Below are 14,981 nucleotides of genomic sequence, written 5' to 3'. Positions count from 1 at the left end.
GAAGTCGCCCACGTGTTGCGAGAAGCACGCTTGCAAACTGCAGAATTTCGTCACTATTTTGAAACGAGCGCTTCCCGTTCGTGTCGGGTCGAACGTACCAGATGGCGTCGCCGGCTCTCATACTCGAAGTGCGCAGTGCAGCACACGAACGGTGCCGACTCGGCGTTGTACGAGTCGCGGCGGCATCGAGAACGACGCCGTCTCGCAGGCCGTGCGACGAGCGCGCGTGTTCGTGCAAATAAACTGTCAAGACCGCACTGCTTGAGCTATGGAGCAGAACGAGTCGATGGTTGTCCTCCCCCTTTATTTGCCCCTGCGAACTTTCACTCGCTTTGTTGCGGGTGCTGGTACTCGCTTTTCTGACAGCCGCGGGCCTTCACCGCCACTTCGCGAGCAGACGACAGACCCACTCGCGAGAGCAGACGACGCCCCAGCCGCGCCAAACGCCGGCGCCGCCGCTGCAGCAGCAGGCGCCGTGCGTGGTTGTGTTTATTTGAACCACGTTGGTCGAAGTGTGCTGCTGCTGTGCGGTCGCAGGGCGCGCTGGCGCACGCATACACGCACTCGAGCACGCACGCACGAACATTCCTAGCGGCTCGTCTTCGGCGGGGAGTTTAGGCCTAACGCTAGTCCGACGCGCGCGCGCGCGCACTCGCCGTAGTGTCCGGCGTGCGCCTGGATGCAATGTGACGGTGCCATTTCGTCGCCTTCTCGCTGCCAGCCGTCTTCTGTCGTGGCTTTCCTGCGGCGTCTTGCGTCCAAGGTCGTCGCCTCCAAGGAGCGCACGGTGAGGGAGATGATGACGCCTTTCTCTTTGCATTTTAATGCCGTTATTTAGTTCTAGAGTGCGCGTCGTCTCTCCGGGCGTTTTCGTTCTCTCCAATTGGCGCACGGAGCGCCCCGGATTAGGACGGCTGGTTGGGCGCGGAGTTCCCGTGGGAGGTCCGCACCACGAGTGGTTCGGCTCCTTTAAGGCGCACGGAAGCGCGAAATATTTGCTTGGTATTACCTGGATGTTATACTGAAAAGAAGCCGGAAATTGCCGATCTACTTTTCAAAATCTGTTTACTCTTGCGCGAACTCTTGCTTCTTACAAAGCAAGCGAGGGGCACTTCGAAAGCCGAGACAGGGAGGCAAGCCCCCTCCTTCGTCGAGTTCTATTTTCGCTCTCACAGCTCGGCTGCAATTTACTCGCGCGAAAAGCGGACACACACTTTCTGCGAAAACCTTGGCTCTCCAGCACCTTGTTGTTTACAGACGGGGGTGTGATGGTAGAATTAAGTCAAGTGCGCAGAGACCGCCGTGTTTTCCTGTTGACAAATCCTATAGTTACGGTCACGAACAGTGCGCCTCTAGGCCGTCATTTGATGAACGTGGTCAGAAAACTAAAATTAGAAGAGAGAAGTTGAATAAGCGGAGTAAGAATTTACAGGCGGAATACAGCTTATGTAACTACATGTTATAACTGTGTATTCAGCAATGATAACGTACAAATATTATTAGTGCAGACGAGTCGAAACGCTGCTCGCATGTACCTGGACGGCTTAATTGCTCGCGTAAACCACAAAAGTTCGCGCGCGTTACGAGTTTGACAACAAACATCGTTAATAAAATGCCGGAATGCGCACTCGAGTCCTGCGTTATGTAATCTGTTGTTCTTGGCTCCACCGATGTCTGTTCTATTTACGTTGCAGCAGCTACATATTATAAAAGCGTAATTCCTTTTTTAAGTCTCCTTAAAGCATCATATAAGAACGGCTCCTTCTTCTTTAATTCTTATAATCTGTTGTGCTCGGCTCCATCGATGTCTGTTTTACGTACATTGCAGCGGCTACATATCATGAAAGCGCTGTTTCTTTTTAAGACTATTTATATAATCATAACAGTCCACTTGCGGTATGGGGCTTTCCACGGACTAATGGTTCTTTGCGCCGCACATTCTCACTCCAGAATGCAAGATTTTGTTGGACTGCTCTCCATCGTAATAAAATGTGTTCTGTCGCCCGTAATTCTTTTCACCACATGTTTTTATTAAACCGTCACACTGCATCTTTTAGAACCACGAAAACCACAAGAGAGAGAGAGAGCCTTAATTGAAGCGCAGGCAGTTTTGCCGGCATGGATACGTGTATACATGACTGCTGACATCCTAATCTGCTTGGAAAGGGGGAAGGTGATGAAGGTGAAGGTTTATTTTTGTTTTATTTTTTGCGTCTGTTACGGAAACGGGAGCGGGAGCCAAAAGGCTACAAAGGCTTCACAAAGGGCTCCCGCTCCTGTTGGCATCCAGCGCTATGGTACATAATATGAAATGCATTGGTCACATCATATCAAATCAAAGTTACATGGGCTGAATGGAGGTAAACATATTATCCAAATCAAATTGAGCAGATTATTAGCGTGAAATTCGAAAGAAATACGTACATTATACAATAGTAATACAGATTGACTAAGAATCTGTAGGTACGATTTTCCGAGTCAGGGAAATAAATAACACGGTAAACATAAATGAATTGTATTATTCGATTGCAAAACGACCATAGCAATGTGTTACCACATAAAATGCTAAAATATACATATAATCTATATTGCATTTCATGTTCTATGATCAGCACTTTCATAGATTTCTTAGGTAAATTAGTGTAATCAGGTAAATTTAGGTAACTTAATTATTGAGGAACCTGGTAATTCAAATTCTGTCTGCCATAAATTGTTCTAGACTGAAGTTTGCCTAGTTTCTTCGCGTAGGCAACAGTGAGATTTTGATTCAGATGATTTTCATGTGTACAATTTGTTAGTTTTTATATGTTGCAAATAACCTATAATAGCATGTCTGGTTGGCTTTGGGCATAGTGTGTTTAATGAATAGAGCATGCGTTCTCAAATCTTGAAGCCTATCCCTGTAGTTTTCGAAGTACCGAACAACTCTTTCTTGTAAGGCTAGCAATTTTTGTCGATAATTTTGTGGATATGTTGTACCCCATACAATCAAACAATGTGTAAGTCGTGAATAAGACATGTATTATTACAATACATTTTTAAGGCAATCTGAAATCAGATCCCCGATTCTGTTAAAACACCCTGCGATTTTATTAAGTTCGGCAGAACTTAGCAAAATCAATGACGATTTCAATCGAATAACTGAACAATCGATGACAATGTCGACCGAATAAAATTTTTAAAAATCCTAGCTATTATTCTAAGCGCTTGGTGAAATCACCTGATGTAGTCAAGTAATTCTCTTTAGGTTCTCAATTTGGCACGTTAATCTTAGTGCAAGTACGCCTTCTAGTGAGGAAGGAAATAAGGCTGCATGAGAGAAGAGCTCGTATATTTTCCGTGTGCAAGGATACTAAGACACAATCCCCTCTTAGTTCTCGTGCGTAAATTTCCTGGTCGCGTGTAGACAAGGGAGCTGTGAACCATAAAATAAATTGGCGGTTCCCGAAAGTGGTGGGTATGCCCTATAACTTTCGTTGTACTGTGCCAATAGATCGCCGTGCATACATCGCCGATTATCAGTTAGCAGGAGATGAAGGGCTCGGTAAACGTGGTATACATCACCGAACATATATCACCGCACATAGTCCTGCACATAAGGCGAGCTTCCTTTTTCCTTTTTTACTATGCAAATTTCTTTTTAAAAATCGCCTATGGCAGATAGCACAATTCTAATTCATGAACTGGATTACTCGAATAGGATAACATTACTTCCACGAGAAATCAAAATGTGTGATCGACTACTCATCAAATGCCACTAATATAGTTTTTTTTAACTAACTACGTTACGGCACACATCTAAATTTACAAATTGAAGCCGGTGAGTTTGCAAGGGGTATCGACTTGGAACGAATTCTGAGGATGGCACCGGTTTCAAAATATGCGCCGTCAAACCTTGTAAAATGCTCTATTGTCCCACTTAATTTTTTAAAGAAAACGCCGCTTTATGCATCAAAGCACGAAAGTTACTAGAACGCCCATGTATTTCGTCGCGCACTTTGAAATGTACATCTGAAAACAGGTGTCATCCTGAGAATTCGTCCGAAGTGGATACGCCTTGCGAACTCTCCGGTTGCCATTCGTAAGTTGCAATATGCGCCGCAAATAACTAGTCAGAAACCTAATTAGCGCAATTTTGTTAATTCGGTGAGAACGCATTTGGTGTTTAATGCAATTTTAATGCAATTTTTAATTTTAATGCAATTTAATGCAAGAGTTCTACGAAAGTTCGTCTGGTCAGGTAACAAGACGATGAAGAAATTGCGGTCACTGACCAAGTCAAGGTGAAAAACACACGGAGACCTACGGGTCCCGAAACGTCTCTGTGTGTTCTTCACCTTGACTTGGTCAGTGACCGCAATTTCTCCATTACACTGGCAATAATGGGATGTCAGCGTAGCGACTCGTTGGCAAAGCGACGCCATCTTCGCCAATTTCATTTTCGCTTACTTCCAAGGAACACGTCAGACGTCGGAGAATCATGTGTAGCCTGAGATGAGGATTGTAAATGGCACTACCCACATCTTTTGACTGATGCTACGCTTGCACGGATGTGACCTTCTTTTTTTTCACACATAATCTGGGCGCCATTGCTAGCGGTACAGCATTGCGCCAGCCCAATTTAGTGTGAAGCGTGTGGGGCGTATATATATATATATATATGTGTGTGTGTGTGTGTGTGTGTGTGTGTGTGTGTGTGTGTGTGTGTGTGTGTGTGTGTGTGTGTGAAGGTTATACGTACGCCGTATGCAAGTATACTGGCAAACAGGCTTGCATCACCAAAGTAATTCACGCGAGTAAGCGCGCTTCTGTTCTGCGTTATAAAAAAAAATTCCTACATTCAAACGCCAACACAGAATGTCGGCTCATAGCTATCAGGCACCGAGTTCCGTATAAATTATATATAGAGCTCATAGCCTCTATAAACAGGTCGGCGTGGTGTCGGCTATCAACGCCGACCAGCTCTTGATAGAATGTATCGCTTCATAGATTTGCTTGGTTTTCTTTGATTCATCCATTCATTATGTGCCACTAGGTGAGTACCCATTCATGGTCAATCCTTCAGAATAAATATATGTGCTACTGGGACACAGGAGGTACGCAAGCCTTAAATGTAGCTAGGTGTGTGTCGCACTTCTTTGCGCATAGCCTGCCGTCACGATTCTCAGTAAAGCGATGAGCAGGGCTATATGATTGGTGCTCGTTCATGGTTTTCTCGCGCCGAGTTTTAACGCTGAAAGAATGAAAGAACACGAGACGGAAGGACCAAGCGCAATTCGCCCTTTCTTCTTGAGTTCCTTCATTTTTTTCAGTGCTTAAACTCAGCGCAACACAATCGTGACCTTGATTCATCGTCGTCGACATACATCGCCTTCACCCTCGTGGCATCGCTTCGTAGGCGTCCCACACTGTGCATCGGCCTGAAATCAGGTCCATGCGCAGCACAGCACAACGCTCACAAGCTATGTCGAAATGCAAGCACCAAATGGTACTTGCATTTCGGCATAGCTTGTGAGCGTAGTAGTGCATAAACATTTTAAAAAAATGCATGGGATTAAAGTTGCGAACTTTGCAGTAGATAAGCATTAAGATTGCACGCTGCATAGAATTAAAGTAAACGCGAATGTACGCATCGCCGTTCAATTGTATAGCGTGTACACACTGACTTGGCGAAAGCTTTGCTTCGTATAGATTCCAAAATGTGCATTGGATTGTGATAATTTTTTAAACTCCAACTTTGAGACAGCCCACCGGGCATTTGGATTCGACTAGTTGTTTCGGTCACTATTTTTGAGATAGCTCATGTTTGAACGTCACTGTTTGTTCGTTCGCGCTATCCGCCATGATAACGAACACACCGTCGGCTCATAAGGCGTTGCAAGTTTATAGAGGAGTTCCTGAACCCATTACTTGCATTTCTTCAGTAGTGATGCCAGCGCAAAGGGTGATATTCGGCTAGTGATACCAATAATGATACCAGTATAAAGCGCCGGTTGCATGCAAAGTTGATCTCTCTCTCTCTCTCTCTCTCTCTCTCTCTCTCTCTCTCTCTCTCTAGCACGTCTACTGCCCGTGTGGGTGTTTGTGTGAATTTCTATTTACATAGTGTAGTTTCCGTGTGCGTACCTGCCTATTGATAAGGGCTTCTCTTTTCCTATTTATCTCTCTTATCGTATATCCCTATTTGCTGCTCCAGCAGGGTAGGGCAGCAAACTTGACGCTATTCCCGTTTATGTCCCTATCGTTCATTTCCTGTTTCTTTTCTAAACATCTCCTTTTCTCTTAGGTGCGCAACAAATAGCATTATATATGTTGAATTCAATAAAAGGAAGAAACATTTCAGAACCCACAACATAAGACATGTTCACGTATACTTAGCAAAACTTATGCATGCACGTTGGGAAGCATATAGGATGCTCGTTGAATCGCAAAGCAGAACGCGTTCACTCGCATATTTTGGCGCAGTCATAACAGGCACGTGATACGGCGACATACAAGACCGCCTTAGCTAGAATAGGCTTCCTTAAAGGTTCTGATTGTGTCACTATCACACAGTATATTGAAGGTAGACAAAGAGAGATAGAGAGAGCTGACGGGCATGTGTAAAACGGAACTCCGGCGAAATGTTGTTACGCAAAGAAACTTCGCATGCGTCAGCTGCGTATATCGCCGTCACCCTCATCCGTTTCACGCAACCATGCGCATCGCACCACGATGGATACAGCGCAGTTTTCTTGCGTTGTGAACATTTGCAACTTTTTTCTTTTTTTTTTCATAGCGCAGCGGAAACTCGCATCATGCACGTGTGGCCTTTGCCATGCTCATGAAAGCAAGTCACTAGTTTGAAAAAAAAAAAAGAAGTGAAAAAAAAACACATGGCGGCAAACGTCGGATCGGTCATGCATGCGCTCCATGAGGCCGCATATACATCGTAGTTGGAGCGCGCACCTGTCTCGCGTGCAGAGAATCGAAACGCCTGTCGTGCAAGGTCGCTGTTCTGCTAACGCAGCATCTGCGTTATATTTTTTTTACGATTCTTTCTTTCTTTCTTTCTTTCCTTTCCTTTCGGCGCGCCTTTTGGGAGGATGGTTTCAAAACACCGATGCACATGTGGTCGCCGCGCTATCTACTACACTGTCGTTGCTGTGCAGCGCAGACAGTATGTCTCCTGCGGAGATACAAAACAATGTTTGCCTGGAAAAGTCAGTGCACGCGCTCGCTTCCCTTGTGGATGAGGTTCCGTTAGGTCTTGAGGTCACGTGCACATTCATTTTTTTCTTGTACCACCCTCCCCCTTTTTTTTTTCTCGCTTTAGCTTTTAAGAAAGACGGTTCGTTACTTATGTTTTCGAGATCCGAATCGAACCTTACGCATCGCTTGCGATTCGCGGGTTGCTTCTGTCGTCACGTGGCACCCTCCTAAATATGCGGTAAACCTTAAAGATGTGATTTTCAACGTCTTGTGCACTACGATAATTGAAGTTAATTGAAGTTAATTGAAGTATACGTGTTAACCCTGTAATTCTCAGCACGGAAACTTAGCGCATAGCCTATAGTAGCGTTTTTGATGCGCTCGAGGATGGGCCGACAACACCTCATGTGATGACAGTGGTAGCGAGGAGACTCATGAACACGTTCTCTGTGACTGCCCTCGCTACAATTTACAGAGGCGATCGCTCGCAGTCTCGGTAGCGCGCTTGAGCCAAATACCATTAACAGAGGAAACCAATTCAGAATGCCCACATCACAAGCCATCGCAACTGAGGGCGACGAGGGCTCTGTTGCAGTTTTTCGAGACGCTGGTACAATTGTACCAGTGGCTGCAGCCTGAACTGATGCTTACAGTACTACAAGTGCTACTGTGATGTGTGGTGATTGTATGCAGTGACAGCGACTGGCTGTATCTGTGCTCGCTTTCTTTCTCTGTCTCTTGTTTCTTGTCACTTTGCCTTCCCTACCCTCTCTCCCAAGCGTAGGGTAGCAAACCGCATATTCCCTTATGGCTAACCTACCTGCCTTTCCCCTTTCTTATGTCTCTCTCTCTTTTTGATACGCTCGAGCGAGTTTTGAATTAAGGATCATTTAGCAAGTCATGTAATATATAGTTAATTCCTATGACTACTATGTTTTTACCCCGACGTTTCGCTGTTCTTGTGTGTGCGTGCATGTGTGTGTGTGTGTGTGTGTGTGTGTGTGTGTGTGTGTGTGTGTGTGTGTGTGTGTGTGTGTGTGTGTGTGTGTGTGTGTGTGTGTGTGTGTGTGTGTGTGTGTGTGTGTGTGTGTGTGTGTGTGTGTGTGTGTTAGCTTTTTTGACAAATGTACTCTCCATCGTCAAAAAATAAAGGCGTGAATAAGTTTTAATTCTTCTTGCCGTGGAACTGTACTGTTCGGGCACTACAGGGTTCAAGTCACATTTATTATCCTTTTTAAGACCAAGATATACTCGAACGAATAGCTTAAATATTGAACATCGCTGCGAGGAGACATTATCAGGTTTCAATACACTTCCACTCTGTACAACATATCGTAACTTTTACGAGGTGAGTATATCATACAAGAAAACCGACTATACTCTGTAGTATGGCGCTAAACTCAGCTTTGATAAAGAAGGTGCGTACTTGGGTCACGTCTGACAATTTCACCGACATTGCAGTTAGACCCAAGTGATAGTGGCTTGATTTTTATTTTCACTTTAGTTTTTCAGGGCGAGACGGTGCGGGTTCGTCGCATGGTGTGCTCGCTCATTCGCGCACAGATTTTCCTTTCCTTTCCATTTTGCGCATAAATGAAAGCAACAAACGCGGGCGAGTGGCCGTCAAACCCAATACACACGATCATTAATCAAACGCTTTTTTTTTAACGGTGCTATATGCATTGACTCGGAGAGGGAGATAGGTACCATCTTTAATGATATGCGGGGGATGTCAGCCTGGCTTGTCCCCTCGCATGCTACTACAGGTGATGGGAGATGATTATAGCACACGTAGTGATCACACGAACACGCAAAGAGCCACATGCAGTCACAATAAACACATTTACGAGGTTTCGTTAAGGTCTGTACGTGTGCCTAAGAAACACAAGCAGAGCTTTCGTGACTTGTAACGCGCGAGTGGCGGCCGAGAAGGTGCCGCAGCTCCAAGCTTGAGTCGCGCACGAGAGCGCATATAGTACCGCCTTCAAAGACAAATACGTAGCGGCCGCAATCACAAAGAACATGTTCAGAGTCGAGAGACACGGTTGACTTGTCTTAGGACAATGGGACATATAGGTCACACTTTCTGATGCGCGCGAAAACGCTCCTCAGCAGCAAAACAGCGCATTTATCTCATTTGTTTTGTGCGGCCTTCTATGCAAAGGTTTCAAGACACGCGAAAATAGTTTTAGGAACCGCTATTAAGTAGCGACAAGCGTGCAAAACGTAGGAAAATTGTTTTCCTTGGTGGAACGGTTTTCTGAATTCGGCTTACGTTTGCTCGCAAGAAAAAAGAAGTTGTCAAGATGCGCGTAAGTTATTGCTCTATCCTACATTTAGATTTACACCTTTAGCTTGCAATAAGCACACATTTCTTCCGTCTTGAGGCGTGAGCTAGTCCGAAAATATTAACCTTGTGGGTGCACGCGCATAAACATGCATCTGCATGAAGACGCTGATTACGTTGGACTTCGATGCTCTGGCGAAAGTTGCGCCCAAGCTTCTTTTGTGTGGCCCCCGCTGGGCCCCATTATAGTGCTCCGGTCTGTTTTACGAGGCAAGTGTTTACTGGCAATTCTTCACTGAGGCCCTTCAAGATCAGTGGAACAAGTAGTCCCATTTTTCGGAAAAAGCCACGTAGCGTGAGTGGGACCAGATGCGTCCCAATTTTTGTAACTAAACGGCTTGTTGTAACCAAGTGAAATCAGTTGCAAATTTATACCTCTAAGTGCCCCGTTTACTTACGCCAGACAAAAACATCTAAGCGCTTTGGTTCGCTAGGCAGGTGTTTAGATATAATTTGGCATTGAGACGTTCGAGCACCCCTTGGACGTGTAGTGTGTCCCACTTGTTGAAAGATCATTTAGCGTCAGTGGGAAAAATAGATCCCACTTTTGTTTTTAAATAAATGACTTGATGTAGAAAATTAAAATTTGTTAACTTTTTCTAGGCATCTCGTGTGCTGATACTACGCAGAAAATTTCGAGAGTTTTGTAAAAAATTGCACACCGTCCTGCAAAGTGTTAATATGCATGGTAAAAAGAGATGACAGTTAACATCGTGGCACAGACGCGTGACAGATGCCCTTCCGCAAATGTCCCCGCTTTGTGTCGCTAAGCGGGACAACGGCGTCCCTATACATGGTCTCGCTCCAGAAGTCGCAAAATATAGCGCGGGGCGTAGTCCCGGCCGCGACCTTTTCTCCCGCAAGTTCATCGAAGCAGCCGTGCGTGCGCGTAGAGCTGGCAGTACCTCTACAGCGAAGCCACCCCTACGGCGCGCGAGAGTGAAACGCCAGTGACCGTCGAGACCGGACAACTGTGGCTCGGCCAGCAGTTCCCTCTCTCGCTTCCTCCCTACTCGCTCGGACGGGCGCCGTTGGCGACGAAACCCCGTCACAGCAAAAAAAAGGCCGCGGGCCTATCGATCCGGAGACGGAAGGCGTCCCGTGCAAGAAAGTGCAGACCCCCCCCCCCCCGCCCCATGCCCCCCGGCAACTTACCCTAACGACGTCGTGCGTGTGACAGCAGTGTGACTGATACCATAAAACGTCCGGTCGCATGCGCTTGGCAACCGTGTATCTCGACAAAAAGGAAGAAAGACAAAGCTGCCTTTTTTTCCCGCAGTTGACGTCGGGTTTATATGTGTTCTTCAAGGGTTCAGATACTATAAGAATCCAACCTTGCTCCCCGAGCGTGTTATGCAGCATTTTCCGCGCATTTCTCGGTTTAATTCCTGCGTAAACGTGACGATTTAAGTGCGGAGCAAGACTGACAGAAGCTTGAGGGCCCGGCATGTTAGTAGTAGATTGCAACCTCATGCTTAGTTCGCTTAGCGCGCGGATCTGGAAACCCTTCGGACGCTGTGTGGGTAAAGATGCAAAGGCCACGACTCCAGATCATATGGCCTATACACATATATCGAGTGAAGAAATAACATTTCGTAGGAGACGTTGCGCGCGTTCGCCATGAGCTCTAGCCATCGCTCGTTTCGAGACAAGCGTTTGCACGTTCTGCGTGCAGGCCGCATTTTCCCGAACGCTGCCGTGAAAATATCGATTTTAACGCGATAGCGTTAAGGGCCCCGTATCGCAGAAAATTGGGTGTCAGCGTCGGGGGAGTAGTCCGTGAGCGAAAATTTACGCAAATATTGAGGTATATGTAAATGCCACGCCCTGCTGTATCATGTGCGGTGTGTGCGGGTTATATTGCCGCGCATGTCTACCACCAAAGTTGCTCATACCTTATCTTACATTGTTGACAAAGTTATTCCTTGGAATTTTTTAGAATGACAGCCCATAAACAAATGTCATGAAACAAAACGCCGACAGCGAATTCCTTTTATTTTAAGTCTTCTCAGACTTAAACACTGAAAGTGCGAAACAATAGCAGAAACCGGAAAAAACTTGTTTTTTTTTTTTTGGCGCTGCTGTGCACTACCTCCTGGATCGGCCCACGCTATAGAGGCCACGTTTCTACCACAAAGCTTGCCTTCGTGCACAGCCTCCGCTGCCAGCGTTTCCCGGTAAACGTTACGGTCGCATAAGCTGCAGTTGCCGAGAAGCGTGAGTATCTCCCAAGCTTAAGCGCCTTCTCGAAATTTTTCGACTACATTCAGGCAGATCGTGATTGCAGAGATTTGCAATGAGCACTGGCGATAAGAACGAACTTTGCGAGAAAAAAAAATAAAGAGGAAAATTCATATACTGTCCAGTTGTTTATGCTTTAAACCAATTGTGTTTGTCAAAGATCGTTATTTAAAAGCTGTAAACAACTTCTCGTTTTCGCTTTAATTTTGCAGTCGCATCAAGCACATGTGGTGCGACATTAATCTGTAAGACGTCCCCGCTCTCACGTCGTCCTTGCGACATACTCGACACCTCAGTCACGCGCGTTACTCTGTTCGTAGGTATAGGTACGTTTCTAACTCGCTCGGCGCATGCATTCACATTCCTGACGCCGCTTCTCATTCAGCAGTGGCAAGGCAACTAGATGATCGTGTGCTGAATGAATATAAAGCACTTATCGTCAGTCCACAAGGACCCCGCTTAAAACCAACGGATATGAACGTATCAAAGCTCAATAAAGATAATTGATCGATCGTGCTTTACGGATAGAAGCTACGCCACACGGAACATCGCAATGAAGAACACCAGAGCAACAACATCAAGCATTACAGAGACGATGACCTTCGCGTACTAGTGACATTGCGCATCGCTAAAAGCATTCGAACATCAGGACTGCATTAAGTCTTTTGGTATGTTTATTTATTCGTCTATTTATTTTTATTTTGTATTATTTATGTGCGTGCTACATTTATTAATGTTCGCAGCACTGCTGTGTACTATACTGGTGTACGGCCCCGTGGCTTTTTACATTTTTTATTTTATGAGCTCTACTTGCAACCGAAGTGCGAGTAAGCTAACTTCGTGATATTCATAGACGCGTGCAATCAGAATATGTGCGCGTTATCCTGTACGCATCAACGTTATTGATATCACGCGCCGTACGAGTACTTTTTCATCAAAGGATCTTACTGGCTTCATCGCTACAGCAAATCGGCCTCGCAAAGCGATCGACCTTGGGTGAGTGCAAGGCCGCCACTGTAGTCCTCAAGGGTGCGTTCCAATGATTTGTGCCAACTGCTGACGCTTAAACCGGTGGCATGGACGCCTTGTAATGACGCTTGCAAAGACCCCAGAGTGTGCAGGTGCATCCGCGTACGTGCGCACGCACGCAGAGAGAGAGAGAGAGAGAGTGTGTGTGTGTGTGTGTGTGTGTGTGAGACAGAGAGAGAGAGACAGAGAGAGAGAGAACATGCAATCGCGAAAGGACCGACCACAGAAAAATATTGTGCCTAAGATGGCATGGAGAAATGTAATATTCTGACAAATATTCACAACCAGCACGCGGACTTCTGGTTAAACTAATACGAACTACTTCTCTCTCTCTCTCTCTCTCTCTCTCTCTCTCTCTCTAATACTATCTAAGGACGCGGTGCTCGAATGTAAGGGCCAATGCTGTCGAACCACAATAAGGGCACTTTTCATCTGTTGCCCCGTATTAAGCATAAACGCACCGACATCCTAAAGTATCTAGATTTGAAGAACTAAATATTTTTTTAGTTCCTGATAAAAGATTAACTGCGCAGCATGTGGAGCAGTTTGAGGAGGCCCCGCAAAGTATAATTACGTCATTGCAAACTCTCAATGTTTCGCATCACGTCGCGTTTGGAATCGCTTTTAGAGTTCTGAAATACCGCTGTTCTTGCAATCTTGAACCAAATCATAAGCTTAATACTCCCTGTACTTGCCTCTTTCTACAACGCTTTCGATGTCGACCCATCTGCGTATCGTTTACGGTCCATCTACAAAATGAAATAGCATATACTACGTAGGCATTTTGCCACTTCACACAAGCGTCAAGAATGTGCTTTTCAAGTGAGTCTTATCGACTGTGAGTGAGTGAGTGAGTGAGTGAGTGAGTGAGTGAGTGAGTGAGTGAGTGAGTGAGTGAGTGAGTGAGTGAGTGAGTGAGTGAGTGAGTGAGTGAGTGAGTGAGTGAGTGAGTGAGTGAGTGAGTGAGTGAGTGGTGCTCTCTCCCGTGCCGTCCGTTTCAATGCTTTTGTGCCTACCTTGCGTCGTATGCTTTCCGGAAAATGCGAGCTTGAAGTTTTCTTTCAACCAATGGCAGAATGCTTGCGCTGTATCCGCGTCACAACACCGTTAATGACGTCCCCAGGCGACAGCGGAAACGGTCGGCGTTTTGGTCGGTAGGCAGTACTGTCATACCCATCATCATCATCATCATCATCATCATGTCCACTGTTGCACGAAAGCCCCTCTCAGCGATCTGCATTTATCTCTGTCTTGCGCCAGCTGATTCCATCTTGCACCTGCAAATTTCCAAATTTCATCCTGCCACATAATTTTCTGCAGTCATCGACTGCGCTTACCTTAACTTGGCACCCATTCTGTAGCTCTAATGGCCCACCGGTTATCTAACCTAGGCATTAAGTGTCCTGCCCAGGTCCATTTTTTCTCTTAATTTAAGCTAGAATATCTGCTATCCCCCGCTTTCAGATCCACACTGCTCTCTTGCCGTCTCTTAACGTCACGCATAACATTTTTCATTCCATCGCTCTTTACGCGGTCCTTGACCTGTTCCCGAGCTTCATTGTTCACCTCCACGTCCCTGCCAGATATGTTAGCACCGGTAGAATGCAATGATTGCACACTTTTCTTTAGGATTTGGTAATGCCTGCCATATGCACTCCAACCAATTTTTATTCTTCCGTAAATTTCCTTCTCATGATCAGGATTCCCTGTGAGTAATTGACCACGATAAACGTACCCCTGCACAGACTCTAGAGGCTGAATGGTGGTCATGAATTCTTGTTTCCTTGCCAGGAGGCCTTGCCGCAGACAGACAAAGGCAAACAGACAAAGGCCAGCAGAAACAGAAAACAGTAAGGAACAGAACCAGAAACAGAAACAGAAAAGCCACGGACAAAGGCCTTGCCAGGCCTTTGTCTTCCGCATATTAATAATCTACCTTACTCTTGCACTTTATCGGTTAAGGTCCTCAATCATTTGTTGCAATTCATCTCCAGTGTGCTGAACAGGACAATGTCATCTGCAAAGCTAAGGTTGCTGAGATATTCTTTGTTGATTTTCACTCATAAGCCTTCCAAGTCTAATAGCTTGAACACTTCTTATAAGCTTGCTGTGAATAGCACTGGAGAAATCGTGCCTCCTTGTCTCTCCATAGGTAATTTTCTACTTTTTTTGT

General features: G+C 45.7%; 1 protein-coding gene across 1 annotated transcript in view; it reads left to right on the top strand.

Annotated features, from left to right (window-relative positions):
- The first annotated feature begins 521 nt into the window (after positions 1-521).
- Positions 522-14,981, top strand: part of Sarm (sterile alpha and armadillo motif) — a 211,847-nt gene continuing 197,387 nt past the window's right edge. The window contains exon 1 of the mRNA XM_075685588.1: positions 522-787. Within this exon, the coding sequence (XP_075541703.1) occupies positions 680-787 (108 nt within the window). The 5' untranslated portion in view covers positions 522-679. The remainder of the gene's footprint in view (positions 788-14,981) is intronic.

The sequence above is a fragment of the Dermacentor variabilis genome, chromosome 3 (genome assembly GCF_050947875.1).
Source record: "Dermacentor variabilis isolate Ectoservices chromosome 3, ASM5094787v1, whole genome shotgun sequence".
In the NCBI taxonomy this organism is placed as follows: domain Eukaryota; kingdom Metazoa; phylum Arthropoda; class Arachnida; order Ixodida; family Ixodidae; genus Dermacentor; species Dermacentor variabilis.
This window is presented reverse-complemented; position numbering and strand designations above follow the sequence as displayed.